Consider the following 27,849-nt stretch of genomic DNA (forward strand, 5'->3'; position numbering starts at 1 on the left):
CACCCAAAGAAAACTCAATAACCTTATTTCACCCCAATTAGGCTGCATACCAACAGGATCAACATTAAATTGCAAGCGGGTGGGGGTAGGGGAGCAACGTTCACATGGCGCCTCCGTGTCAAACAGCTTTTATCTTTCATTTGACTTTGGTCACCAAGAAATAAAAGACTGCTAACATAGCCATTTCCATTATTATAAAGCCCTACTTAATTTATAGCGTCCTAATAAGTCAAGGTTTGACAGTTCGGGCTATTGGCTGCGCCAAACAATAGACTTTCTGTAGCGTGAAACTGACCCGTCGGTCATCCTGACACAGAGCCCCGCCTGTCTCTCCTCCACCCCTCTTTGGGAGCCTGAGTCTAGCATCATCATGGGAAGCCCTTATTGGAAAAAGTTCATTTTCAGACAACCCAATATATTTAGAGAAGAGGGTAAATGCCTCTCTTTATGGCATTGGGGCATTTTTCCCTAATTTTTTGGGCCAGCACTGAGGCACCTTTGCAGGAAGACAAATATTACAAAAGTCAGAATACCATTTCATCTTTTCATCACTGACAGCCATGCCAAAGGTTATAAAATGCCACGTTCCTAATAATTGTGTTTCTTCATAGGTGTTAACGGCAGCAAAAGCAATTATGGACAGCGGAGAGAAATTAACCTTACCACTGATAGGGAAACTCCTGAAATTTCAGCTTCTTCAGATTAAGTTGAAAGACCAACAGCGACGGGAAAGTGAGAAGAAGGTACCGGGCGGGCAATGGTGGGTTTTTAAACACAGCAAGAGTGATTGAGCCGCGGCCAGGTTCTCTAGGGCACTTCCTCTCTCCGTAAGCCTGCCACGAAGTGTTACCTAGCACGTTTAACTGTCGCCTCAACTTTTTAGGGGAAAAGTCTATCCAAAGAGCTATTGGAGGAATTACATTTTCTCAAAGACAAACCCATTAAAAGTAAGTTCCCCTGAAATGCGACAATATTCCAGGGCATGTGGCTGAGGTCGTTTTTATGGTAGTCTGTTTATACGCTAGGAACATATTAAGGAGAGACCAGGGAGAGACACGGAATTAGGAGAATATAAAAAGGTGAGAAAACCCCGCAAAGTCAGGGTCTATTTAAAATATTTTACGTGATATTCAATGGAGTACTTGTTAAAATAATAGGCTACATCTGTACCTTCCTAATAATCTAAATATTTCAGCAGCAATCCATCACTTCTACTCCCATATTATGTACCTGATTATTTCTTCACATATAGATTTTTCATTTGCATGTGAAGTCAATCTGTGTGTTTTCCAAAGATTTGTATTTTTCATTTGAAAAAAAATATTTTAAAGTCCTTTTAGCAAACTGGTGCCAGTTGCAAACCCGTTTGCTATTTAACCTTTGTCAAAATGAGAAATGTTTTTCTTATTTTCCAAATTATGCTGAAATATTTTTGGAAAGTCAGATGCTTCTGTATGCACATGTGTAATAAGTATGTGTGCATGTGTTTGTATGAAATGCATTTATAAGTAAATTGTTTCTTTATGCCTCTAAATGGGAAAGCAAAATGAAGTCATGGAAGAAAAAAGAGAAAAGTGAACACATTCCAATAATACCTACTTCCTCTTTGTAAGACTCCCCACCCCCACCCCCCCACCCCCACCAAATTTGGCTTTCCTATTTGCACTGAACTCTTGACAGGATAATCACAGGAAAAAACAATAATAATGCCACCTCATATTTGTAATAAAGGGCTTTATGTTTTTCAAAGAGATTCCCTATTTAGTCTCTTACTAGAGTGATATATATTGTTCCCAGGAAAATTCTACTTATATGAACCCAGTTGATGGTACAGTTTTCCATCTATATGAAGCTCTTTCTCTCGGGTACAGGAGATTTGTACCTTAAGCAATACTCAGGGAACTCAGGGACATTAAGACTTGGCATAATAAAAATTGGAAAATTTGAAACTAGTATAGAAACAGCTTTTCTTGCCTTTTTAAAATTCCAGTGTCACATGGGAATCTGAATTATAAAAAGTAGACTGTGAGTCCTCTGAAAATTCTTACATCTTCTGTTAGCTTTGTGCTTTCCCACAGCACCCACAAATGTAAGTTACTTGCTGAGTGTCAATTTACTTGTTTACTACCTGTTTTAAGTCAGTGGTTGTTTGTGATAGGAGTAGGTTTTAGATTTCAGTTAACAAATTTTAAGTAACAATAAATGGGATATCCTGGAAGCTGAGGAAGTTTTTAAAGCTAACAATATAAAATTATTTCTGCACTGTTATTTCTTTGAAATGTGAACAAAGTAATAATGCAGTTATGAAATTCTTAAGATACAGAAATAATCTTTTTGTTGAAAATTTAAGTCTTAAGGAATTGGGGGTTGAATTTTAGATTTATAAAAATAGAAAAGTAATAGATGCATAAGAGAACTCTTTGAGCAATTAAGAGACAATTACATAATCTAATCGGTATCTTCATTAGATTGGATTCCCAAAACACCAACCCCAAATCTCTGAGGTGCAGCCACATGAGTCAGTGCTAAGTAAATGTATGAAAACTGAAAGGAAGGGAGTACTCTCCAGAAAAGTAATCTCAGTGAAGGCAAGACTAAGGGAGTTTTTGGAGGGGTGACATAATCTATGTTCATTTCAACAACACTGCCCAGCAGGTCACTTAGAACAATTGAGGTTAATGCTTGTCAGCCAGGGAATTGAGCCGAAAGCAAAATAAGTATAAAGCTTGAAAACTGACGCTACGTTGTGGATTAGAAAATGAAAAAAAGAAAAGAGGACTTTATCCAATTTCTTCTTTGTGAACCCCAGGTGAGACTCTGAGATTCCTGCAAGAGGAGTGACTCTCTCTCTGTAGCTTTTTAACATCAACATGAAATATATATATAGTTGCTTTCTCTCAAATACTAGTTATATGTTTACACTTGTACAACCCAGAGTGTTTTGTTTCTTCTTTGTTGAATCTTTGGAATTGTATTTTTTTTAAAAGGAATGCTTGACAATTATTCATAGCAGTAGTTATAGAAAATACTAGGGAGACTATATGGACAAAAAACAGTAATATAATTAGGTCCCTGTCCTTTTTGTCCAGTGGAAAAAAATGTAATGTACACTACATATTTGATTCTGTTTTAACCATCTATGCTTAATAATATAGTTCCAATAGCCAGATACAGTAAAAATATCATTAGTTTAGATTCCACTAAGTTTAATCATTTATAATACTTTATGCTTAACATTGCATTTTCTTTGTCTATGAAGAAAGTACGCTGGATAATTAATATTATAAGAGATAATACAAGGAAGATATTTCTTAGAACAGTTTGGAACCTTTAGCATGTAAATCTCTAGGAGACAAATTCCTGCCTCTAATTGTAGTAAGTTGAATATATTTTGAAACTTTTATCTGTTTGGAAACATCTTGTTGGTTATTTCCAAACATACATATCATGAAGAAAATATACTTTATTTCTAGAAATGTATTTTAACATTTCAGAACTTCTGAATATGATTCTTTCATATAATTAATCCCAAATTAGATTTTATCTTAAAATCTGAATAGGAGAATGTTTTGTTTGAAAATGAATTTTCCTTGCACACATCATTATCTGAACATTTATTGTGCATTTTTAGTTATATCATTATCAATTTGTTGTTAATTGTTAATTTGTTAACAAACATTTATGGAAATAAGCATTTAGAGAAACAATCTACTGGGACATATATTTTCATAAGGTTCATTATAGTTTTAAAATAATTGGTTTCTATTCTGAACCATGTTTTAATTTAGTCATTTTCTGAATATTACAATATTATTCACATTTTTACTTCTTTTTAATTACAACTTTTAGGTTATATATTAATTATGAACATTTTAAAAACATTATAATTTTAAAATAATTTGTTTCTATTCTGAACCATGTTTTAATTTAGTCATTTTCTGAATATTACAATATTATTCACATTTTTTTCTTTTTAATTACAACTATTAGGTTATATATTAATTATGAACATTTTAAAAACCAAAAAAACTTCATTGCGAATCAAAATATTTAAAATCCATGGAGAATTCAGCTAAAAGAAAACATTTAATCTGGGAAAAAATTTAAATGGCTATAAAACAAACCAAAAAATTAACTAATTTAAATAATCAGCCAAACTAAATGTAGTCTGTACATCTGAGTTGAGTTCAGAACCTTTGGATAGGTTTTGGGGAAAGATCTAAATATATTCTAACTGTGCTTTTAAGTTGTGAATTCAAATAACCAGTCCATATTGTCTTAGATATTTTTGGCATATCTTTTATATAAAAGCAGAGAAATTCTTTCTCTTTCTGACTTACCTACTTAGTACAAGTTAGTACAAGTTGCCTTATTTTTCGATGTCCTAGAACTAAAGAGAAGGAAGACATGCAGTAAAGAACATGGACAGCTGGTATTGGTAAACTTTTCTTAAAACAACTCAAAATTAAAAGCACCTAAATTTGATAAGATATCATGATGAAACCCAAACAACCCAGAACCTGCTCCAAAGGACTGACAAAGAGAAATTAGGGTAACTTTCATTGACGTTTTCCAGCTTACTCCAGTTAAAACCCCGAAACACTGGAAACCAGCCAATGTAATGCCATTTTGTATGTGTGTTTTGTTTTAAAAGAAAGGCCATAGGGACATACCAGGAAATTACAGGCTGGTTAGATTTGATTCAGTTGTGGTTAAAATCTTCAGAAACTATTTTAAGAAATCAAACAGAGGAAGAGCAGAAACTCAGTTTAGAGGGACCCATGTGGTTTCCGGAAGGGAATAACTTGCCTTACTAACTGCGTGGAATTCTTTGAGGCTGGATTATCGAAATGAGGATACTACCAACAGAATCGTTGGATCTGAAGAGCTATAAAATTCAGTGATTCAGGGTAAATCATGTATGATTCCTTGGCGGTTTGTCTGTAAACTAGAGCAACGCTTTCCTAATTGGGATGCTATTAATTAATGAAACCTTTTACAGACTTTGGGGGGAATGTAAAGAAATATACGTATTTAAAACAAATACAAATACAAATAGCTACAGTTACAGGAGCTAATAATAGTAATTAGCTACTATTATTGTCTGCTTGGCACTATACTTAAACTGTTTAAATGACTCTATGAGGTACAGAGTATTATTCTCGATTTGCAGATGGCAAAGCTGAGGATGTGAAAAGTTAAGTAAATTTCCAATGGCTGAATGGAGATAGAGCTGGCATTTAAATCCAGAACTGTCAGACTTTAAGATCATGTTCTTAACCACTGTACAAACCGCTTCTGTGTCTCAATAATTATACAAAATAGAACTTTTGGCTGGCAATCAGTAGAGAACTTCCCAGAAATGCCTCATTATAGGAACAAATGACTACTCAGTGGGTTCTACCAACTTGCTAGTTATACTGCATACAAGTAGTAAAAATCCCACCTGCCAATGCAGAAGACATAAGAGACACAGATTTAATCTCTGGGTCAGGAAGATCCCCTGGTGCAACAACCCACTCCAGTATTCTTGCCTGGAGAATCCCATAGACAGAGTAGCCTGGCAAGCTACGGTCCATAGGCTCACAGAGAGTCGGACACAACTGAAGCCACTTAGCACGCACGCACAACATTCTGAGGTTAAGTGGGGGAACTGCTCAAAGAAACCACCAATTCCCAAGGGAATCCTGACTTTTTATCCAATCTCACCACCCACCCCAACCACCCAGCCCAGAAATGAGCTTGTCTCTGGGGGAATCTCTTAGAACTAGATTTCCTGGGATTCCTCCAAATGTCCTCAGCCCTTCTCTCTTCCCTTATGGATGTAGGATAGCGTTGGCTGAATCACAAAGGCTCCTGCCGGAGACAGACATCAGATAGACATTAGACCTACCCACCACCACACACAGACATGGCTATGTTCTGATTCTGTGGGTGAAGAATTGCACTATGGCACCCCAGGACTTTGTGCAATCTCTAGATTGTATCATTTGGTCAAGTGAACCCAGGACACTTGTAGGCTTACCTTTCCTACACCTCAGCAGTTCTCTAGGAAAGCAAGGTCCTGACTCAATCCCATGCATTATATTTTCTGTTTGGCAGGCATGCAGGGAGGGCAAAGAAATAGAAAGTATAGAAAAGGAATAACAAAATGTTCATAATGCCACAACCCTATTACAACTAATGTTAACATTTTGGTATATTTGCTTTCTATCTTTCTATGGATGTGTTTCTTTACACAGCTATAATATTTTAAAAGATTTTTAATCCAGTTTTATTTCAATTAAAATATACCATAATTTTTTCTTATTATCACAGCATCCACACCTACCATTGTTATTGGCTAGGTGACATTCTATTGACTACCATACTTAAAATTCCTTTATTGTTCATCATCTCCATTATTTCTGTATTCTTTCATAATAAACAATGTTATGATGAACAATCTTATAAAATTCTTCTTATTTTGGATAATTTCCTTAGTATAGGTTCATGTGTATATTAGTTGCTTAGTTGTGTCCAACTCGTTGTGACCCAATGAACTGTAGCCTGCCAGACTCCTCTGTCCATGGGATTTCCCAGGCAATAATACTGGAGTGGGTTGCCATTTGCTTCTCCAGGGAATCTTCCCAACCCAGGTATTGAACTCAGGTCTCCTGCATTGCAGGCAGATTCTTTACCATCTGAGCTATCAGGGTAGCCCCAGCCTCGGTTAATAGATATGGATTAATTGAGCCACCAAATGTTCTCACAACCTTGTGTCTCCAGAGTAGGTTCTAGAACCATTTAGTCCCAGTTCTCCATTAAAAGAAATCATAAATAATGCCCTGTTCAAATTAACTTTGTATTAGCTTTTTAAAGATGGAAGAGTTTCATGAAAACAAATCTCTTTAATATGTTTAATCTCTTTATTTTGAACTTATTTGACACCATACATTTCTTTCAGTCCATTTTGTCCTCTCATCATCTGTGGTCAATAGATTGTTTATGAGATACATAGAATAATGTTTTGAAAGAGAATTGAGTAGCACTCTGAAGATAAACCCTGTTTTTCAGAAGTCACATGATAATGGAGTGAGTCACTTAGCTTCTATGACATCTTTTCTTATCTATATCCTTAATAGTATTATTTTAGAATCTTATGATAGAACATATATTGAACACAAATTATACACAAATATGTAGATGTGCTATTATCTATAAGAGTAAGATGAAGTATTTCCAGGTGGCATTAGTGGTAAAACCCACCTGCCAATTCAGGAGACCTAAGAGACGTGGGTTTGATCCCTGGGTCGGGAATATCTGCTGCAGGAAGGCATGGCAGCCCACTCCAGTATTCTTGCCTGGAGAATCCCGTGGACAGAGGAGCCTGGCGGGCTACAGTCCATAGGGTCGCAAAAAATCGGACACAACTAAAGCAGTGTAGCACGCACACACGAGATGAAGTATAGATATTTACCATCAGTCCCACTGACTTTTACCATTTCCCCCCCCCTTCTATTGTGAAAAACAACAGAATGAATACCCATAAAAGTATTTGAATTTTGGCATTAAGAAATCGTTTAGAAATAAAATATAGTCTAAAATACTTTTGAAGTGTCAAGTAACTAGTCTGCCCAATTCCAAAGGGGGAGAATTTTGTATTTTAACCTTTAAAAAGTGAGAATAACAAGATTAAGGATTCTAGGTGGGTGTCATTTAATATTCAGCTGAGTATGTGAGACCCAAATACTTTTTTTTGGTTATTGCTAAGACAAGAGCCCCGCATCTGCTACGTAGCTTAACTGGTAAGAGATCTCTGTGCCTGTCCAAGATCTTTTCGCCATAGGAGGCATCCAGATGCCTTTTGGAACCACTGCATTTTAAAGAAAATGTACTCTGTAACAAGCCTGATTCTCCCTTCATATGTAGGGGAGCCTCTGTTCCCCTCACATTGTAAAAAGAGGGGCTATTGAATACACCCCCTCCTAAATTTTTTGTCTTAAATTGGCAAGGGTTTCCTCTGAGTTTTTTAAGTTGTAAGGAGTTGACCATAGAATAGGAACATGCATGTCATGTTATTCAGAAGCAAGAAAGCCCGAAGAGGTTGGTGCAAACAAGTTTTAGCTTGTGATTTAGGAGGGGGCTCAGCAAACCTGCTTTACTTCTCCCCACTCCTGCCCTCAGATCCAAAGATATAAACCCCATAGCCGGGAGGGGCTTATTCAGAATGAAGAGAAGAAAAGGAAAGGGAAGGTATAGATAGGAGGTGATTTTCCTATGATTAGGCCTTGGTGGAAGAGGATGAACTTTTTTACCAAAGTAGATTTCCAGGGGGCAAGTAGTCAATCACTGTTCAGAAACAGGGACAAAGTGACTGCCTTGGTTCAGCTCAGGTGTGGAGGGAGGGAGATACGGACAGGACACAGGAGAGGAGCAATTAGACCACCACTGGAGTCAGCCCGGGGGAGCAGTGGGGACTTAATGGGGCAAAGAACATGTTCAGAAATGTGCCAAGGACTTCTCTGCCTGCCTCTGACACCTCAGAAGACCCAGGTGTTTTCACTTGCTTCTGTTCTTTACCAATTAGTGTCTGCACACCAGAAAAGTGTATATAGAGTTACTATGAGAAATATTTTACATAGCAATACTGTTTGATATTTTATCAATTAAAGGTACATCATTGTTAAATGGAAAATCCAGAGCTTGTGTAGAGGTGACAGTAATGATTACATTAAAATGACGCCTAAACATAATTTGAAGAAAGGCATTAATAGCTTCTTTACCCATCTTCTCTGGATGGTGTAACTGTGAATTTTTTGGTAAATCCTCAATATTTTTCTAATTTTTCAATTATGATTATTTTTATAATTTACAAATGTTCCTTAAAGAAGTAAATTAGGATCTAGAAGAATTTTTTTTTGTGAAAGGAGGGAGATCAGTGTTGGTCATTTCACTGTTAATGGAAATTAGTTTAAAAGATGCTTGTCTCCAGGGTATCAAGTTTGGCCTTGCTAAGGGAACACATTGCCTGGTGGCTCAGATGGTAAAGAATCCACCTGTAATGCAGGAGACTTGGGTTCAATCCCTGGGTCGGGAAGATGCCTTGGAGAAGGAAATGGCTACCCACTCCACATTCTTGCCTGGGAAATCCCATGGACAGAGGAACCTGGCAGGCTACAGTCCATTTTGTTGCAGAAGAGTTGGACACAACTTAGTGACTAAACAACAGCAACTGTCTTGTTGAGACACAAATGGCCACCACACTCAGAAAGTGATTTTGGAATGATGGAATATTAATGCATGTATAAAGGTGGATGAAATAAATGAAGGTGAGCTTTAGAATAATTTAACCCAAAACGGTTTCTTCTTTTCTGAAGATCACCCTGCGAGTTTATTTAAACGATGGTTGTAGAAGTTTCTGGAGGATTTTGTTGGCCAGCTTGGGGCTTTTCTGTGATGAGGCTAGCTGTCCACCTCAGAGCTGCACAGGAGTTTTTCACTCTAGTGAACTCACCATGATCCGAGGCGTGGTTAGGAGAGCACCTGCTTGCACAAGTTTTACCAACGCCTCTGAGTTAATTGGACTCAGTGGCACTGATCTGGGCTCTGGTTTCATTTTAAATGAACAGTCTCAAAACTTCCAATAAACTCTCCACACTGGCAGAGAGTGAGCTTTCTTCCCCACTTTCTGAGATGACTCACATTATCTTCTCTAGTGAAACCTCCTACCTCATACCTGCCCATCCTGAGTTGATAACTTTGCCTCATCCTTCACTTGAAAACATTGAAACATTCCCTCAGCACATCAAGACCTCTCTCTTCCTTGCACCCACACCCAGCCAGCCATCCCATCTTTGCTCCTTTTATTAAACCAAGAAATTGCCTTTCTTCCTATCAAAGTCCAGTTATTGACACGTTCTCTTGATCTTATCCCATCTTGCTTCCTCAAGGAGTCTCCCCGATGACTTCAATGTCTCCCTCTCTACTGGAGCATTCCATCAGCCTGCAAACACAACATCTCCTGATTTTATATACATACACATTAATATATACACACATAGCTTTATATTATACTCCTCTTCTGCCCACTCATCCACTGAACAATCTCAGAGCTCCAGTTTCCCTTCACAAGCTAACTTCTTTTTTAAGGGTTTTCTCTTCTTTTTCTTTTTTTTAATACATTTAGATTAGTTTTAAGTTTTACTTTTTTCTTGGAGTATAGTTGATTTACAATGCTGTGTTAATGTCTACTATACAGCAAATTGATTCAGTTTTACATATATATGCATTTAAAAATATTCTTTTCCATGATGATTTATCATAGGATATTGAATATAGTTCCCTGTGCTATACAGTAGGACCTTGTTATTTATGCATTCTATATATAATAGTTTACATCTGCTAACCCCAACCTCCTACTCAATCCCTACCCTAATCCCCTCTCCCTTGGCAACCACAAGTCTATCCTCTATGTCTGTGAGTCTGTTTCTGCTTCATAGATAAGTTCATTTGTGTCATATTTTAGATTCCACATACAAGTAATATCATATAGTATTTGGCTTGTCTGTTTGATTTTCTTCACGTAGTATGATAATCCCTGGGTACTTCCATGTTGCTACAATGGCATAGCTTTGTTCTCTTATATGGCTGAGTAATATTCCATCGTGTGTATGTATGTATTTGTGTGTGTATATATATATGTATGTGTGTGTATATATATATATATATATATCTCATATCTTCTTTATCCATTCATATGTTGATGGACATTCAGATTGTTTCCATGTCTTGGCTATTGTGAATAGTGCTCACAATAGGAAAGTTCTTGAGATAGTTGTCTACACAAGGGGTCACTCTACTATTCCTGCCTCCCTATTCGTTGCCTCCACACTCCGCCAAGGCTGCTCCCATGATGTCACATGTAACCACCCATACTTTTCGGTTCCTTGGTTCTCTAGCTGCACACTCTGTACTTTTGCCTACTTTTTAAGTCATTTCTATCTTTTGCCAACATCTCCTCTTATACCCAACTGATAAGTATTGGAGTTTCCAGCATGACCCCAGCTTCACTTCTCAAATTTCTTGAGAACTCTTTCCCCGAGAGTCTTATCTCTTCCCATGCCGTTAAATACTATCTCTATGTTACCCACACCTGAACTTGTAACTCCAGTTAAATCTTTTTTCTTCTGGGAAGAGAACAATTGTATTTAACTGTTTCCTTGTCATCTCAGGAGCATCTCAGATTTAACAAGATCCTTCTGAATAGTCTGCCCACCTTAACTAAAAGCAATTTCCCATCCCAACACTTCTGTCTCTGTGAGTGGCACCATCAAACACCCTGTTCAGTTCAGTTCAGTTCAGTTCAGTCGCTCAGTCATGTCCGACTCTCTGCAACCCCACGAATCACAGCACGCCAGGCCTCCCTATCCATCACCAACTCCCAGAGTTTACTCAAACACATGTCCATCAAGTCGGTGATGCCATCCAGCCATCTCGCCCTCTGTCATCCCCTTCTCCTCCTGCCCCCAATCCCTCCCAGCATCAGGGTCTTTTCCAATGAGTCAACTCTTTGCATGTGGTGGCCAAAGTACTGGAGTTTCAGCTTCAGCATCAGTCCTTCCAATGAACACCCAGGACTGATCTCCTTTACGATGGACTGGTTGGATCTCCTTGCAGTCCAAGGGACTCTCAAGAGTCTTCTCCAACACCACAGTTCAAAAGCATCAATTCTTCAGCGCTCAGCTTTCTTCACAGTCCAACTGTCACATCCATACATGACCACGGGAAAAACCATAGCCTTGACCAGACGGACCTTTGTTGGCAAAGTAATGTCTCTGCTTTTTAATATGCTATACAGGTTGGTCATAACTCTCCTTCCAAGGAGTAAGCGTCTTTTAATTTCATGGCTTCAGTCACCATCTGCAGTGATAAATCCAAGGCATTATCTTTGTTGTTGCCTCCTCCTTCACTCCTCATCTCTAATCTTTCACCGTGTAGTTTCAACTTTCACAACAGATCTTAAATCATCCTCTTTGCTCTACTCTGCCAACACCTTAATCTGAGTTACCATTAAGTGTTATCTGGACTATTTCTAGAATTTACTTACTGGTCTCCTGCTTTCCTATGTGGCAACTTCACAGTAAGCCTCCATTTAAAACATTTATGGTCTGTCCATTGCATTTTTAATAAGATGTAAATATCTGAATCCCCTACTCCAAAACCCTGGATGACCTGACCCATGCTTTGCTACCCCTTGTTTATTCTGGCCACTCTCTCCCTTGCCCACTCTCCTCCTGCTATACTTACTTCCTTTCAAGCCTTTGAGCACATTCATCTCCGTTATGACTCAGGGCCTTTGCAGATACAATTCATCTTTTCCCCACTTCTCACATGGATGACTCCTCATCCTTCAGGTCCTCACTCAAATGCCATTTCCTCAAAGGCCTTCCAGCACCAGCTTACTAGAGAGTGGTGAACCGTGTGTCTATTACTACATCAGGTTTTATCCTTCATAAAATTCATGAACATCTCTCTGTTCATGTGCTTTTTTCCCCTTTCTTCCCCAGTAGAGTGGAAACTCAAGGGAGCAGAGCCCAGCCGTATTTTCTAGAGCACCTTGTATCTGGTGCAGAGGGAAACGCAGAGGCTTTTCGTACCTCTGTACTTTCCCTTGTGCTTGCCTTGCTGCCTTTTCCAAGGCTATTAGTGACACCCACAGCCTCCGCTGACGTTTCCCTGTGCCCAGGAGCAGGTGGTGGGGAGGTTGCCTTTCCCACCACTAGCACCACTGGTTCCAAATAGGGAAAAGAGTACATCAAGGCTGTGTATTGTCACCCTGCTTATTTAACTTATATGCAGAGTACATTATGAGAAACGCTGGGCTGGATGAAGTACAAGCTGGTATCAAGATTGCCGGGAGATATATTAATAACCTCAGATACGCAGATGACACCACCCTTATGGCAGAAAGTGAAGAGGAACTAAAAAGCCTCTTTATGAAAGTGAAAGAGGGGAGTGAAAAAGTTGGCTTAAAGCTCAACATTCAGAAAACTAAGATCATGGCATTTGGTTCCATCACTTCATGGCAAATAGATGGGGAAACAGTGGAAGCAGTGTCAGACTTTATTTTCTTGGGCTCCAAAATCACTGCAGATGGTGACTACAGCCATGAAATTAAAAGATGCTTGCTCCTTGGAAGAAAAGTTATGACCAACCTAGGCAGCATATTAAAAAGCAAAGACATTACTTTGCCAACAAAGGCCTGACTAGTCAAAGCTATGATTTTTCCAGTAGTCATGTACGAATGTGAGAGTTGGACTATAAAGAAATCTGAGCACAGAAGAATTGATGCTTTTGAACTGTGGTGTTGGAGAAGACTCTTGAGAGTCTCTTGGGCTGCAAGGAGATCCAACCAGTCCATCATAAAGGAGATCCAACCAGTCCATCGTAAAGGAGATCAGTGCTGGGTGTTCATTGGAAGGACTGATGCTGAAGCTGAAATTCCAATACTTTGGCCACCTGATGCGAAGAGCTGACTCATTTGAAAAGACCCTGATGCTGGGAACAATTAAATGCAGGAGGAAAGGGGGACAACAGAAGATGAGATAGTTGGATGGCATCACTGACTCAATGGACATGAGTTTGAATAAACTCCGGGAGTTGGTGGTGGACAGGGAGGCGTGGCATGCTGCAGTCCATGGGGTCACAGAGAGTCAGACACAACTGAGTGACTGAACTGAACTGAGCTGAGCACCACAGGTGACAGGCATGTGTGGAGAGTCCGTGGGCACTTCTGGCACGTCCTCCGGGAGCTACAGCTAAACCAGGTTCTCTGGAGCCATCAGCATCCAGAAGCCATGTGGACGAGGCAGACACCCCTTTCCCTTCCTGTGCCAAGTTTTGTTAGCTGGATTCCAAAGCAGTATAGCTTCTCCTCTCCTTATCTCTACTGTCTTAGAACAGAGTTCTTCAATTTTGCTTTTAAGAACTCAGGAAAACACAGAGCCCCCAGTGTTGCTACAGTATTTTGTTTAGTTATGTTTATGTCCTATGAAATAGAGGAGAATGGAAAAAAGAAAAAAAAAAGAACATGGGAAAAGTAAATAACATAAGCATATTCTGGGTCTTCTATATTATCCAGTACTACCACATCATTTCAATGAACTCAGTCTATTTGTATTTATAACACATCAATGAAAATTGTAATTACATTATGAAATAATGTACAGAGGTTTTGGCAATCGTTTGGAGAGAAAAAATGGTTTAAAAAAAAAGTTAGGTCTTTAGTTGGTATGTGACAATCTCAGCATGCCCCAGAGCAGTGTATAAAGAATTGGCATTGCCAACCGAAGTGTTATATTGAGCTCTTTGAACATATCAGATAGCAACCATTGATCCCATCTACACATTTTTTAAGTGGCATTATACCAAAAATAGTTTGTTAGTGCTCGGTTCTCAATAGAATCCTTTAACACTTAAAAGTGGTTGACACACTACTTAAACCTGGAAACACTATCATGGAGATTCTAGGGGAAAAAAAAAGCACTTTCTGTTTCCCTTTTTATTTAAAATTTTTGTTTTGTTAGCAACCCCACATGTCTGTAAGACAAAAATAGAGACCCCCAGGTTAGTTAACATGATAAACCTAAGTCCCTGCCATCACAATGTATTCAGGATCCACCAGCAACAACCTCAGTTGGTTGTTCATTAGGCCAAGTGTGGCTCCTTTAAGGCGAATTCCCTTCAAGAGGGATGTGTGTATGACAATCTCTTAGCATTCACCCTTCTTGGTGAATTGATGTACCTTCTCACAGCTTAGACTCAATCTGAAATCTTCACTCTCCTGGCTTGAAGAATGAATAAATGAGTAAAGGAGTGATTGCATGAAATAAAGCATTAATTTACCTGATAGTAGAAAATCCATTGCCTGCTCACTGTATGGTTTAATGAAAAGTGTTCTGTCTTTCCAGGTCATAGAAGACAGATTTAAGATAGAAAAGGATAAAGTGAAAGCAAAATCTCCCAAGGAGAAGAAGTCCCCATCTGCCAAGGTTGCCAAAGGCAAGGGAAAGGACCAGCCAGAGGCAAACATTGCCGTGAAAAAGACCACCCAGTTAGTGAGGAGGGGAGAAGAGGATGACACCAAGCAATACATTGGTCAGTGAGATGCTCCTTTCACTTCTTGCCTTATGACCTATGAACTTGAGAAACCATTCCAATCACTATGCTTAATCTTCCCCAGGCTTTCCCCTTTTTTTAAAACCATAAATCCCATGCTCCCCATGACACCTTGGTGGAAAAATATTTCTACTTGCAATTCATTTATGTTTTCAGCCAGTATTTCTTTAGCATGTGTCATGCTATAGGCATATTTTCACAGTGAAAATAAAAGATGAAGTCACAGGCTGATTGTGCTACCAAGCAGCTTAGTGTCTATTTGGGAACATTTTGAGAAAGTCAGAGACACTTGTAAGGCAAAGCAAAAAGTAATTATTGTCACAAATGAAATACAATACCAATAAAATCAGAGCAGTTAATTTGTGACTCAAGTAGAGCATATAGCTTCCTGACCTCAACTTCTCCTACTATCTGTTTGTCCTAGATAGAGCAACCAGAATTTTCTTTCATTTAGATTGTCTATATAAAAACTATTCACCTTAGACAGCTATGAGTTATTTCTCCCTTCCCATGAATCTAAATGGAGCTACTGTTGTTATGCACATTGTATTTAAATGAGATGGCAGGTCTTCACATTCTTTACCAATTTGACTCCCATAATACATCTCTGCTCTAAACCTACTTACTTAGGAGCAATTATATTATGGATTTCATGGGCAGCATCAATACTGATTTGTTTTAGTAACTGAAGAAAAATCACTACTTGAAGATCGAAAGTTTGTGCATCTGTTGCTCTATTTTTAAGTTGATCTTAATGAACCATCGTGAGATGTAATGTTTCCATGTACCATCTAATACTCATATCAAAGTATGACACTTTTCCTCACCCCTCAGAATCTAACATTCTAATGTAAATTCATGTTCTAACACTAATAGAACAATGTAGCCAGGATAAAGTCAAGGAGAAAAATTTTAGGAATGTGCACAATATGTATTTTAAAATTGAATGCAATAAATAATATTGTTGCTACATAACCCATACTCTGCATCCACACCTATTGACATAAACACACAGAATGCTTTGGTAGGGAGTATGTTCATATTCAATATTTCCCTCTCCTGTAAACACCTCTACTTATAAAATATCACAAAGCTTCAGCTACTCGTAATTCAGGAGTAAAGCCAGATGTTGCTCAAGAGATTAGAACCAAGAAAAATTACAACCTAGGCTTTTTTTTTTTTCCATGAAAACCCAAACACATTTTCCATGACGACAGGCCCTCTGTATGTTTGTCTTTCTGTTATACCTTTGTCTCATTTGCAACAGTGATTTAATATTTTGTAAAAATGGCCACAGCCTTCTTACTGGAAGGACAATAATGAAAACCAGTCAACAGGACTGCATTCCAGCCAACCCCACTCCTCTTGGCAAGCCCCGGGGATGATAAACGCATGCATAATGTATGGAGCCATTGAACTGGCTGCGTGCAACCTGTTCTCTTTTAAAATGATGGCTGCTCTTCTCTACGGTATGTTTTGAACAGACGATGAGCCAGATGACGGTGCCCAGCATTATTTTATAGTCGTGGGCTTCAACAATCCTCAGCTATTAGCGATCATGACGGAGCTTGGCATTCCCATAAGCAGCGTGATTAAAATATCTTCAGAGAATTATGAACCTCTGCAGACGCACCTGGCAGCAGTTAGCCAACAGCAGGAAAGTTTTCTTCAGCCAGAAGGTATGCAGTCTGCTAAGCAACTTACCGAATCCTTCAATATTACCCACTGTCCTTAAAGAACAAATACAACTTTCTGTCCAAAACATAGTCCTACGATACATACATTATTAAATCCTTTTGAGACTGATTTGCTGTTTATGCTGCTTGCACGAGCCAGGTGTTGTAAATTTTGCAAATTCAAATCATACCCTTTGTTTCTATCCCTGCCAGCCACAGAGAACATAGAGTTGGTTATCCAACTCCATTTCTCAGGAATTTTGATATGTAACTTTTACCTAAAGCATGCGCTGGGTGGATCAACTGTGGAGAATCATTTCTGCCAGCAGCCACAGTCACCAAATGGCCCTGGGGACGGGGCGGGGGGGGGGGGGGGGAGGTCATCACTTTGGATTCTTGCTTGGCTTTGCTACTGGCTTATTGTGACAAATCAGAAGGGGCGCTTTTATTCCGGGCCTTGGACCAGGAAGCTATAGGATGAAGCCCCACCTACACTGCTGTTCAGCTATCCTGAGCCTCAGGGTCTTCCTCTAAGGGAATTGAACCCGACTCCCTCTATGGGAAGGGAACAAAACTCTACTGTGTGGGTACTAGAATTAGGATTCAGCATAAGCCTCTGTGACCTGGAAGTTCATGCTCTTTTTGCCGTATGCTATTTCACCTTTTTGTTATTTATTAGTCATATTTTTTGCACAGGATTTTGTAACCTACACAACCACATCCCAATTTCTATAACATGACATTTTAAAGTTTGCCATTCCAGGTTAGAAATAGCTAACCTTGATAATAATAATAGCTACCATTTATTGGGCATAGGCCTTGGAACTTGGCTTAATGCTGAGGGCTTTAAGTGTGTTGATTCATGTAGTTTCCATGACAACCCTTGGAAGTATGTTTTATTATTTCCATTTTACAGGAAATGACTTTCAGTCTAGGGGCAGCTATTAAATAAAAGAGTCAGGATTCAAATCCAGCTACTCCTGTCTCAAAGGCTAGTTGTAACATTAAATAATTATTGTTGAAGCCAGTGAGAAAATGCTGACTCCTCTGCTCATGGAATTCTCCAGGCAAGAATACTGGAGTGGGTAGCCATTCCCTTCTCCAGGAGATCTTCCTTACCCAGGGATAGAATCCAGGTCTCCTGCATTACAGGTAGATTTTTTACCATCTGAACCACCAGAGAAAACCATAAGTTCCATAGTTTTTCTATTAAAAAATATTTAATATATAAAAATAAAATCACAGAAAGAGAGACTTTAGAATAATGAGATCTTAGTAGTAGGACCTATTTAGTTGTAGATGGAAAAAAACAAAACATGTCAGACAAATTTTCAAGTGTAACTTTATGGAAAACTGTTGTTATTTTACAGTCAGAGTACAAATGCCCAGAGAAGCTAGTAGCTATTTCAATGTGGCCTAAAGTTAACTGGAGCAGAAATCATGGATCCAGTGTGTTTTTAGCCACGCAGGAAGGAAAACTGGATCAACTGCAGTTATGCATCAAACAAATGCTAAAATGGTCAAAAAGTGGTTTGGCAGGAAAATTGCTCCTCTACAGATACAGCATAGAAGTGATGGAAATATTGGCCATAGTTAGCTCCCAAAATGTGTGACCTTATTATTATCTTTCTAGGCTTCAACTATAAAATAAAGGGGTTGGAAAAGCTCATCTTTAATAATAATTTCAGAAGTAAAATCCTCTGATGTTTAATTATATAGTCCAGGTCCAAACACTTCTCAAAATTACCTTTATTTGTATTTTCTGGTACTGAACAGACATTGGGCAATGTATATGACTCACCGCAAGCACTGTAAGTGGGATGAAATTCAGCACTCTCATTTTGCAGTATAAACATGTTGCTCTCATTAGAAATAGAAGCTGAAAAACTGAAGAAAGAGAATGGCATAAAAGAACTTGAAATCTTCTGGAGGTACTTGGAACCGATCCTGAATAACCAGAAACCAGAAACAAACCTCTTTGATGTCGCTCGGCTTGAATACACGGTCAAGGCTGACAAGTTTCCTTCTGATTGGTCAGACAGCGAGATGTTGGTTAGTACATGCATTAGTGAGACTGACTAGTTTGAACATGTGACACTGTGCTTCCATTTGCCCCATCCGTTCATTCCACAGATATTTATTGATCACTGTCTATAGAGAAGGATTTGTGCTAGGCTGGTTTATCTTTAAGACAGTGGGCACATTGAATGTCTGATAATGGCTATAGCCTGATACTTTAACTTTTAATGTATGAATTAATGTCAAAAGAATAAGATGTAGATGAAGATAAAGCATGGTAATTATTTTATTTGGTGACATGTGGGTTTGCTTCATACCTTAAGGTTCTAGGCAGCAGAGTCTTAATATATATACATTATGAAAATACTAAATTTTACAGTTTGTTGAATTACATTGTCTTTCTTTTTTATACATTAGTTCAAAACATTGTTCTTCTAGGTCCTTGCTTTTATTGCCAAAATTGTATTTTTAATTTATTTGCCTGACAAGGTTTATCTTAATAGAATGACTTGACCCCAAGCCAGCAATTAGCAGGCATTTCCTGAGTGTATTTATTGGCCCCCTGCTATTGAGGTACTTGCAGAAAGGCAAGACCAAAATCATGAAACAGAGAAGCAGTGTTCAAGATGCCACACATCTACGTGCTCTGTTATATGAAACACTATTGTTTTTTACTAATTCAGAAAAAGAAGAATTAGGATGCTCTGAAAAGTAACAAAATCTGTATATATGAGGGTGTTTTAAAAAAGAATGTTGAGCAACTACTTATCACAGATGTTGGGGAAGATATCCGTATCCAGACATTCCTGTTATAAAAGAAGAGACGTCTCAGGTCTCTTCTAGCTGACCACCTGTCCCAACAAACAGGGAACCAGGAGTATTGAATCCCTTACAGGGTAATATATGTCAGTATTGAAAGGACTTGAACTGAAAGCAGAGTCCTGGAGAAGGACCACATCAAGTGTGTCCTGAAGGAAGCTGGGAGAAACAGGATGGAAGGGGAGGATGACTGTCTGTGGACAGTGACTGTGGGTAGCTCCCAAACAAACAAAATGCAAACCTGACCATCTAAAAGGAAAAGAATGACATCAAATCCTGGAGTTTCTGAGCCAAAGGGTAGGCTGCTCGTGACCATGGGTTGCCACATGGGCAGTTCTCACCATGAGAATCCCTGCTTCTGTTACCTTGAGATGGATGGGCACTGGGTGAATTACGTGAAAACACTGAGGAGGGAAGCCTAGATTTGAACCTTGAAGGACAGACAGGATTTGAATAAGTAGCAGTGGATACATCAGGTTGAGTGACAAAGATTGTCAACATAAGGTATTAGATGTTACCATGTAGAAACAGAACACTTAAGTCTCATACTGTTGGCAACTATTGTTATTGTTGTTTAGTCACTAAGTTGTGTCCAACTCTTTGCAACTCCATGGACTGTAGCCTACCAGGCTCTTCTGTCCATAGGATTTCCCATGCAAAAATACTAAAGTGGGTTGCCATTTCCTTCTTCAGGGGACCTTCCTGACCTAGGGATCAAACCCGCATCTCCCATGTCCCCTGCATTGGTAGGCAGATTCTTTACCACTGAACCATCAGGGAAGTCTACCTTGGCAGTAGTAAGAATAAATACTAGCCTTGATGGGAAGATCCCTGGAGAAGGGAATGGCTACCCACTCCAGTATTCTGGCCTGGAGAATCCCATGGACAGATGAGCCTGGCAGACGACAGTCCATGGGGTCGCAAAGAGTCAGACACAACTAAGTGACTTTCACCATCACTAAGATACATGGAAACAAAGCTGAACATAGAAAATCTGTGTCTGAAGGCAAAGCTGGTTATTGTGAAATCCCTCTGCTTTGCATCACCCCATCCCTTCATCTAGATATCTTCCTCTGTCCTGCTTTGTCTTTCACTACCCTACCTCCTAAACCGGAGCTCAGAAAAGAGTCCACCTGTCCTTTACTACTCCATGTTAAGTCGGGCCATGTTTCTCTATCCCAGAGACACTGGCATTCCAGGCACTGTCATACTGTGACTACTCCATCCTGTTTTCTTGGAGTTCTAGATTATGCCCAGCAAATGGGAAAGAGGCTATAGCCCTGGGATCCTGAAACATCATCTCAAAGTCAGCTGTCTACTCTATCTTGATGATAAACCAGCTCTTCTTCCAAGAATTTAAAAATTTATCCTAACTTGAAAACTCACATCCACAAATTTAAGTTTTGTGGAAACATTTCCTCCTCTCATTTGGGCCAAGTTTTGGCCACATACCTTCGAAAGAACTTATATGCAATTTTGATTTAATAGAGCACAGGAGATCCCAGCCATATAGGTCTTGAATCCTCTGTCCATGGGATTTCCCAGGCAAGAATACTGGAGTGGGTTGCCATTTCCTTCTCCCAGAGATTTTTCCTGACCCAGGAACTGAACTTACATATCCTGTGTCTCATGCTTTGCAGGCAGATTCTTTACCTGCTGAGCCATCGGGGAAGATGAATCATAATTAAGGGGAGGCAATACAAAGAGTCTTCTAAGGCAGCCTCAAACCAAGAACATTTTGCTCCTGCTCTAACTAGGGCTCCCTTCTGTATGTCTTATGTCCTCCCCAGGCAGAGGCTGAGAGGAGCTAATGTGCATTGAGCTCAAGGTAGAAGACATTCCATTGCATCCTCAGTACATAGATGTGAACATCAAGACACACAGTTGCAACTCCAAAAAACTCAGCACCATTCACAGCATCCTGTTTCCTATGCCAGTATTAAAAGCTTTCTGTTCATTAGATTTTAATCACTCCATTTTAAAAATAGTTTTTTATTATTTTTTTTGGCCACACCATGTGGCACATGGAATCTTCATTCCCAAACCCAGGATCGAACTGGTATCTGCTGCAGTGGAAGTGCAGAATCTTAACCATTGGACTGCCAGGAAGGTCCCTAATCACTCCATTTTTAAAGAAAGTGAATGTGGCTATATTTTCCTTTTTAAAAATATAGAGTGGAAGAGTTTAAATGGCAATTAAAGTTAAGAACTTTCATGTTGAAAAAGTAATATCAGTTTGAAATACTGTTGGGACTTTCCTGGTGGTCCAGACAGTAAAGAATCTGCCTGCAATGCAGGAGACGCAGGTTCAATCCCTGGTTCAGGAAGATCCTGTGAAGAAAAGGAATGGCTACAGACTCCAGTATTCTGGCCTGGAGAATTCCATGGACAGAGGAGTTTGGCAGGCTACAGTCCGTGGGGTAGCAAAGAGTTGGACATGACTAAGACATTAACACACTGCTCCTTATGCATATATACTCCTGACTTCAGAAGTAGAAGATTAATGTCTAGAGTTGGGCCATGAGGTAAATGAGGAAGGTAAATGAGGAAATGAGATCAATCAACTGTGCTGCCTGAGTGGACATACCAATCTTCTATCAGCCACTTTGCAAGTATTTATTGAACATCAGCTTCATGCCAGAGCCATGATCTGGGTCCAACTGCAGCAGACTTTTAGAGCCAAGGCATACCTTTGCAAGGTCCAGTTTGTGAGTGAGCAACCCAGCACAAATAATGATGGACAAAGAAAGCCTTAAAAGCAGTTCAGTAACAGAGTTGGGTTTCAGAAGAAAAGACCTTTGGGTTTAATACTGAAAATCAAAATTCATTGTAAACTTAGGATCACTTGAAAAATATAGAAGTAATAAACCTATTTCTAATATAAGTAGCCTACATACATACTGTAGATAGACAGTATTCCACTCTCAGCTCTATCTGTAAGTTGATAATGGCCTCACATCCAAGCCAGGAGCCAGCCAAGTAGTCGTCTTTCTCTCTGGAAGAAGGAAAGCATTAGTACCTTTGGCTGCAAACAAGCAGGCTGTATTTCTGCTGAACCCAGGTAACGAAAGCTTTACATCAAATAAATGCCCATCAAGAAGTGCTAACTGCCTATGAACGACATCTGCAACATCTCAAGTTAAGCCCTGGGTTGCTGAAATAATTTTCTGGCTTTTAGCATGTGATTTGCTGTTTGATTTAAAAAGAAATTAGCTAGTTAAGCTAAGGGATAATTGACCAGAAGCTTTTACTCTATTTTTTATAAATACAGGCATGCAAAAATATGTTTCTGTGCCAGAATGTGGGCAGAGAATATCAGGTTGAAGTTTTACTGAGGAATTCTCAGCCCTGGAGGGGACCCATGAAGCCCAGACTAAGGTGTGCTGTAAGGATGTGCAAAGCTGGCTTGTCTCTGGACTCCTGCCAGGCTGAGTCACTGGCCCCGCTAGGAGCTTTCTCACCCGACCTTAGCACTTCAGCTTGAACACAGGAGGAGCCTATCTAATCCTCCTTTGCTTTCAAGCAGACTTAATGATAACTGTGCTTTTCCACTTCTGGAAATGAAAGCCAAGGTAATAGAGATATCTGATCTATGACCTGCTTGCCAGACCATAAAACTTGTAGCTATCATGGAGTACTGGTCTATCAGGATCTCCTAGGGTTTTCTCCCTACGGGTAGCACAGTGAGGAGAGGAAGAAATCCTGATGGCGCACACACTGCAGTCTGCTTGTGTGGAGAGCGTGGGAGATTTCCATTGCAATTCTTGTGTGGCCGAGCAAGAGCTCAGCCCCAGCTTGCCTTGGGCTGAGGATGTGGGAATTACCTATCTCATGAGTTGCTTCAGGAATGGAGATGCCTAGAAAATAGGCCTCTCTGCTGAAATGAATGAATATGGCATTTTCCACCTTGTTGAAGCATTAATCAGACTCTTACAATACTAGGCAGCCAGAGGCCCTCCAAAGGGAACAGTCTGCATTGTGGTGAAGGGCCAGAAGGGTTCAATGGTTTGGGGACCAGCTGGGGAAGGGCTTCCCTGTGAAAATCATAGGTTTAGCTTTATGGGAGATACAACCATACATCTGATTCCAACAATATCAAGCTAAGAACTAATTGTCGTTAATTCTCGCCCGTAGCTGGAATTGGGCACCGAAATCTTTGAAAATGTTGCCTGTTTGATGTACGACACCCTGGATTGGAAAAGGCAGCATGAGCACTATTTGGACAGCATGCAGCTTATTAACGTCCCGCAGGTGGTTAGTGAGAAGCCTGTCTTTGAAGTGACGTTCGTTCCTGAGGTAGGCACATTCTGGAGTGTCTTTAATGGGCCGAACGATTCATTGAACAACTTAATTTTCACATTTATAAAACATACGAAGAAAAAGATCACAAATCTTGGTAGCAAGGGGACTCTGCCTGCTGCTGTTTAACGGGTAAGGGTGGGATCAAGGACCCCAGGCACAGTATTAAAGGTATCCATATGGTGAGGACTTTATGAAGCTCCCCAACTACCTACCACACACAGAGGGGATGATAGAACCTGCTTTTCAGCCATGGTGCAAAAAACAACATCTGGAACCAGGAGGGCTATTGATAACTTAATCACCGTGTTTATGTGCATGCTAACTCCCTTCAGTAGTGTCCGATTCTGAGACCCCATGGACTCTAGCCTGCCAGGCTTCTCTGCCCATGGGATTCTCCAGGCAAGATTACTGGAGTGGGTTGCCATGCCCTCCTCCAAGGGATCTTCCCCATCTAGGGGTCGAACCCACATCTCTTATGTCTCCTGCCTTGGCAGGCAGGTTCTTTACCACTAGCACCACCTGGGAAGCCCAACCATTGTTATTTAACTCTGTGCTGGCACTGTACCAGGGGCTGGCAATACAATAATGAACATTATCCACCCACTGTCCTCCTCACTGAGGTTAAGCTTTAAAGGGAACGGCAGTCAAGTCAAAGGTGGTTGCAATTTAGCATGATGAGTGCTGGGAGGATAGTCAGCTGAGGTTTCAGGAGAAGCTATAAATATGGCACCTAACCTGCTCCTGAGCAGAGGAGGTTAGAGAGATGGAAATCAAGAAGGCCTTCCCAGGCAGAGTAAGTGATCGGCTGAAGGCTGAGGATGAATTGCCTGGGTAAACCCTGGTTGGGGAGAGGGACAGGGTGGTACTCTCAAGAAAGGGGCAAAGACGTTACAAAGAAAAGGAGGTCAAAACAAAGAAGTATTATGGCCAGAACCACACCACATGGTGGGCAGTGCTTCCAGGCCATACGTACAGAGTGGAGAACAGCAACAAAAGCTGGAAAGGTGGGAGCCAGGATGTTCTTCGGTGCTGAGTTCAAGAGTTTGGGTTTTATCCTGAAAGCAATGGAAACCATTCAAGGATTCTCAGAGGGAGAATGGCATGATTCTGAGTCACCCTAGGGAAGAAAATCTTGACTCTTGGTGCCCCATCTTCCCATCCCTTTCCTGGTAATGACTTCAGTTCAGTTGCTTAGTTGTGTCCAACTCTCTGCGACTCCATGGACTGCATCATGCCAGGCCTCCCTGTCCATCACCAACTCCCGGAGTTTACTCAAACTCACGTCCATTGAGTTGGTGATGCCATCCAACCATCTCATCCTCTGTTGTCCCCTTCTTCCACTTTCAATCTTTCCCAGCATCAGAGGCTTTTCAAATGAGTCAGTTCTTCACATCATATGGCCAAAGTATTGGAGTTTCAGCTTTAGCATCAGTCCTTCCAATTAATATTCAGGACAGATTTCCTTTAGGGTGGACTAATTGGATCTCCTTGCAGTCCAAGGGACTCTCAAGAGTCTTCTCCAACACCACAGTTCAAAAGCATCAATTCTTCTGTGCTCAGCTTTCTTTATAGTCCAACTCTCACATCCATACACGACTACTGGAAAAACCATGGCCTTGACTAGATGGACCTTTGTTGGCAATGTAATGTCTCTGCTTTTTAATATACTATTTAGGTTGGTCATAACTTTCCTTCCAAGGAGTAAGTGTCTTTTAGTTTCATGGCTGCTGTCACCATCTGCAGTGATTTTGGAGCCAAAAAAAAATAAAAGTCTGCCACTGTTTCCCCATCTATTTGCCATGAAGTGATGTGACTGGATGCCATGATCTTAGTTTTCTGAATGTTGAGCTTGAAGCCTCTTTAATCAAGAGGCTCTTTAGTTCTTCACTTTCTGCCATAAGGGTGGTGTCATCTGCATATCTGAGGTTATTGATATTTCTTCTGGCAATCTTGATTCCAGCTTGTGCTTCATCCAGCCCAGTGTTTCTCATGATGTACTCTGCATATAAGTTAAATAAGCAGGGTGACAATATACAGCCTTGATGTACTCTTTTTCCTATTTGGAACCAGTCTGTTCCATGTCCAGTTCTGACCTTCATAAAGATTTCTCAGGAGGCAGGTCAGGTGATCTGGTATTCCCATCTCTTTCAGAATTTTCCACAATTTATTGTGATCCACACAGTCAAAAGCCTTGGCGTAGTCAATAAAGCAGAAATAGATGTTTTTCTGGAACTCTCTTGCTTTTTTAATGATCCAGTGGATGTTGGCAATTTGACCTCTGGTTCCTCTGCCTTTTCTAAAACCAGCTTGAACATCTGGAAGTTCATGGTTCATGGATTGTTGAAGCCTGGCTTGGAGAATTTTGAGCATTACTTCACTAGCGTGTGAGCTGAGTGCAATTGTGCGATAGTTTGAGCATTCTTTGAAATTGCCTTTCCTTTTGATTGGAATGAAAACTGACCTTTTCCAGTCCTGTGTCCACTGCTGAGTTTTCACAAATTTGCTGGCGTGTTGAGTGTAGCACTTTCACAGCATCATCTTTCAGGATTTGAAATAGTTCAACTGGAGTTCCATTGCTTAGTGGGTTCTATTAGGAAAAAACTGAGAAATCTCCATACCCATTAACTTCTTTCCTTCTGTGGACCAAATTTGCTTATTTGACCCTCATATTAGCAAATGATTTTGTGGTGTGAACAGAATCATGCAACCTCAGAATCCCATCGAAATCCCATCATACCAGCATTGGATGAAAGCATCTCTCAACTGGATGTTTCAATTGTTCCTTTTTAATTGTTCTTTTAGCCTCCACAACCTGTTGTCACAATCCCTGGAAAGAAGAAAACACAACAATATGAAGAGCCACAAATCCCAGCTCCTCCTCCACCAACACTGCTACCACCCCCACCAGGCATGTATGGAGCAGCCGGAGAATCAGCGTCAGGAGCTGGTGCTTTAGGGAATGATTGTCCTCCATGTTGCTGTCACACCTCCCTCCACCCCCAGCTCCTGCGTTTATCGGGGCATGATCAGAGTTTGAATCTGTGGGTGGAAGAAATGGAGAGCACGTTTTAACTGAACCACAATATTTTGTATCTTTTACAGTGGCTTCCACCATCACAAATGAAGTAGACATGAGATACTACAACGATTTGCTGAATCCCATTCCAGAAGAATTCATTTCTGTGCCCTTGATACTGCACTGTATGCTGGAACAGGTAAGTGGATACATCCTGGAACTTTCTTCCCCGGTGGGCGACGTGTAGTCAGGTACTTCACCTCCCTTTCTTTTTTAAAAAACTATTTTAAAAATAGGCTTGTAATGCCTGAATGCATTCTCCTTTACAAAGATTAGGACATTTTAGATAAAGCTAAAATTTTCTTATGAGCTTCAGTCCTCTTTCTTTTGCTATGCTCTGGAACCATTTATATAACATACCCTGAAGTTGTGGTAGGCATATGTTTAAATACTATCAGGTGTCATTTTAATGAAAGAGAGAGGAGTTGGGCAGGTGGACAGGGTGGTTAATGGTCTTCAACTGCATTTAAAGTTTCTTTTACTCTTGTAGATTTAATCAGATTTTTCTGTTTCTGAGGCCAGTTTTAGTCATTCATCTTTTTAAATAAATGTCCATTTTATTTGTGTTTTCAATATCCTAGAAGCTCTTTATTCACTAATATACATTTAAAAATTCTCTCTGTATCAGTTATGTTCCTTCCCTATGATCGATGTTATTTTTTAGTGCCCTCTTTTCTTGATCATGGATGTTGATGGTTTATTGATTGTTGGTCTTTTCAAAGAACAGCGTTTTTTTCATTGATCCACTCCTTTTTACTTTACTAATTTCTTCATTTGTCTTTAGTATTTCCTTCTTCC

The 27,849-nt window shown here is 39.9% G+C and overlaps 1 protein-coding gene across 1 annotated transcript in view; it reads left to right on the forward strand.

The window, feature by feature from the left end:
• SPAG17 (sperm associated antigen 17) overlaps positions 1-27,849 on the forward strand; it is a 235,476-nt gene that overhangs the window by 59,560 nt on the left and 148,067 nt on the right. The window contains exons 4-10 of the mRNA XM_043875734.1: positions 612-743; positions 14,952-15,138; positions 16,644-16,838; positions 18,706-18,887; positions 23,808-23,969; positions 26,778-26,883; positions 27,078-27,190. Of these exons, the coding sequence (XP_043731669.1) occupies positions 612-743; positions 14,952-15,138; positions 16,644-16,838; positions 18,706-18,887; positions 23,808-23,969; positions 26,778-26,883; positions 27,078-27,190 (1,077 nt within the window). The remainder of the gene's footprint in view (positions 1-611; positions 744-14,951; positions 15,139-16,643; positions 16,839-18,705; positions 18,888-23,807; positions 23,970-26,777; positions 26,884-27,077; positions 27,191-27,849) is intronic.

Source organism: Cervus elaphus, chromosome 20, assembly GCF_910594005.1.
Source record: "Cervus elaphus chromosome 20, mCerEla1.1, whole genome shotgun sequence".
Lineage (NCBI taxonomy): Eukaryota > Metazoa > Chordata > Mammalia > Artiodactyla > Cervidae > Cervus > Cervus elaphus.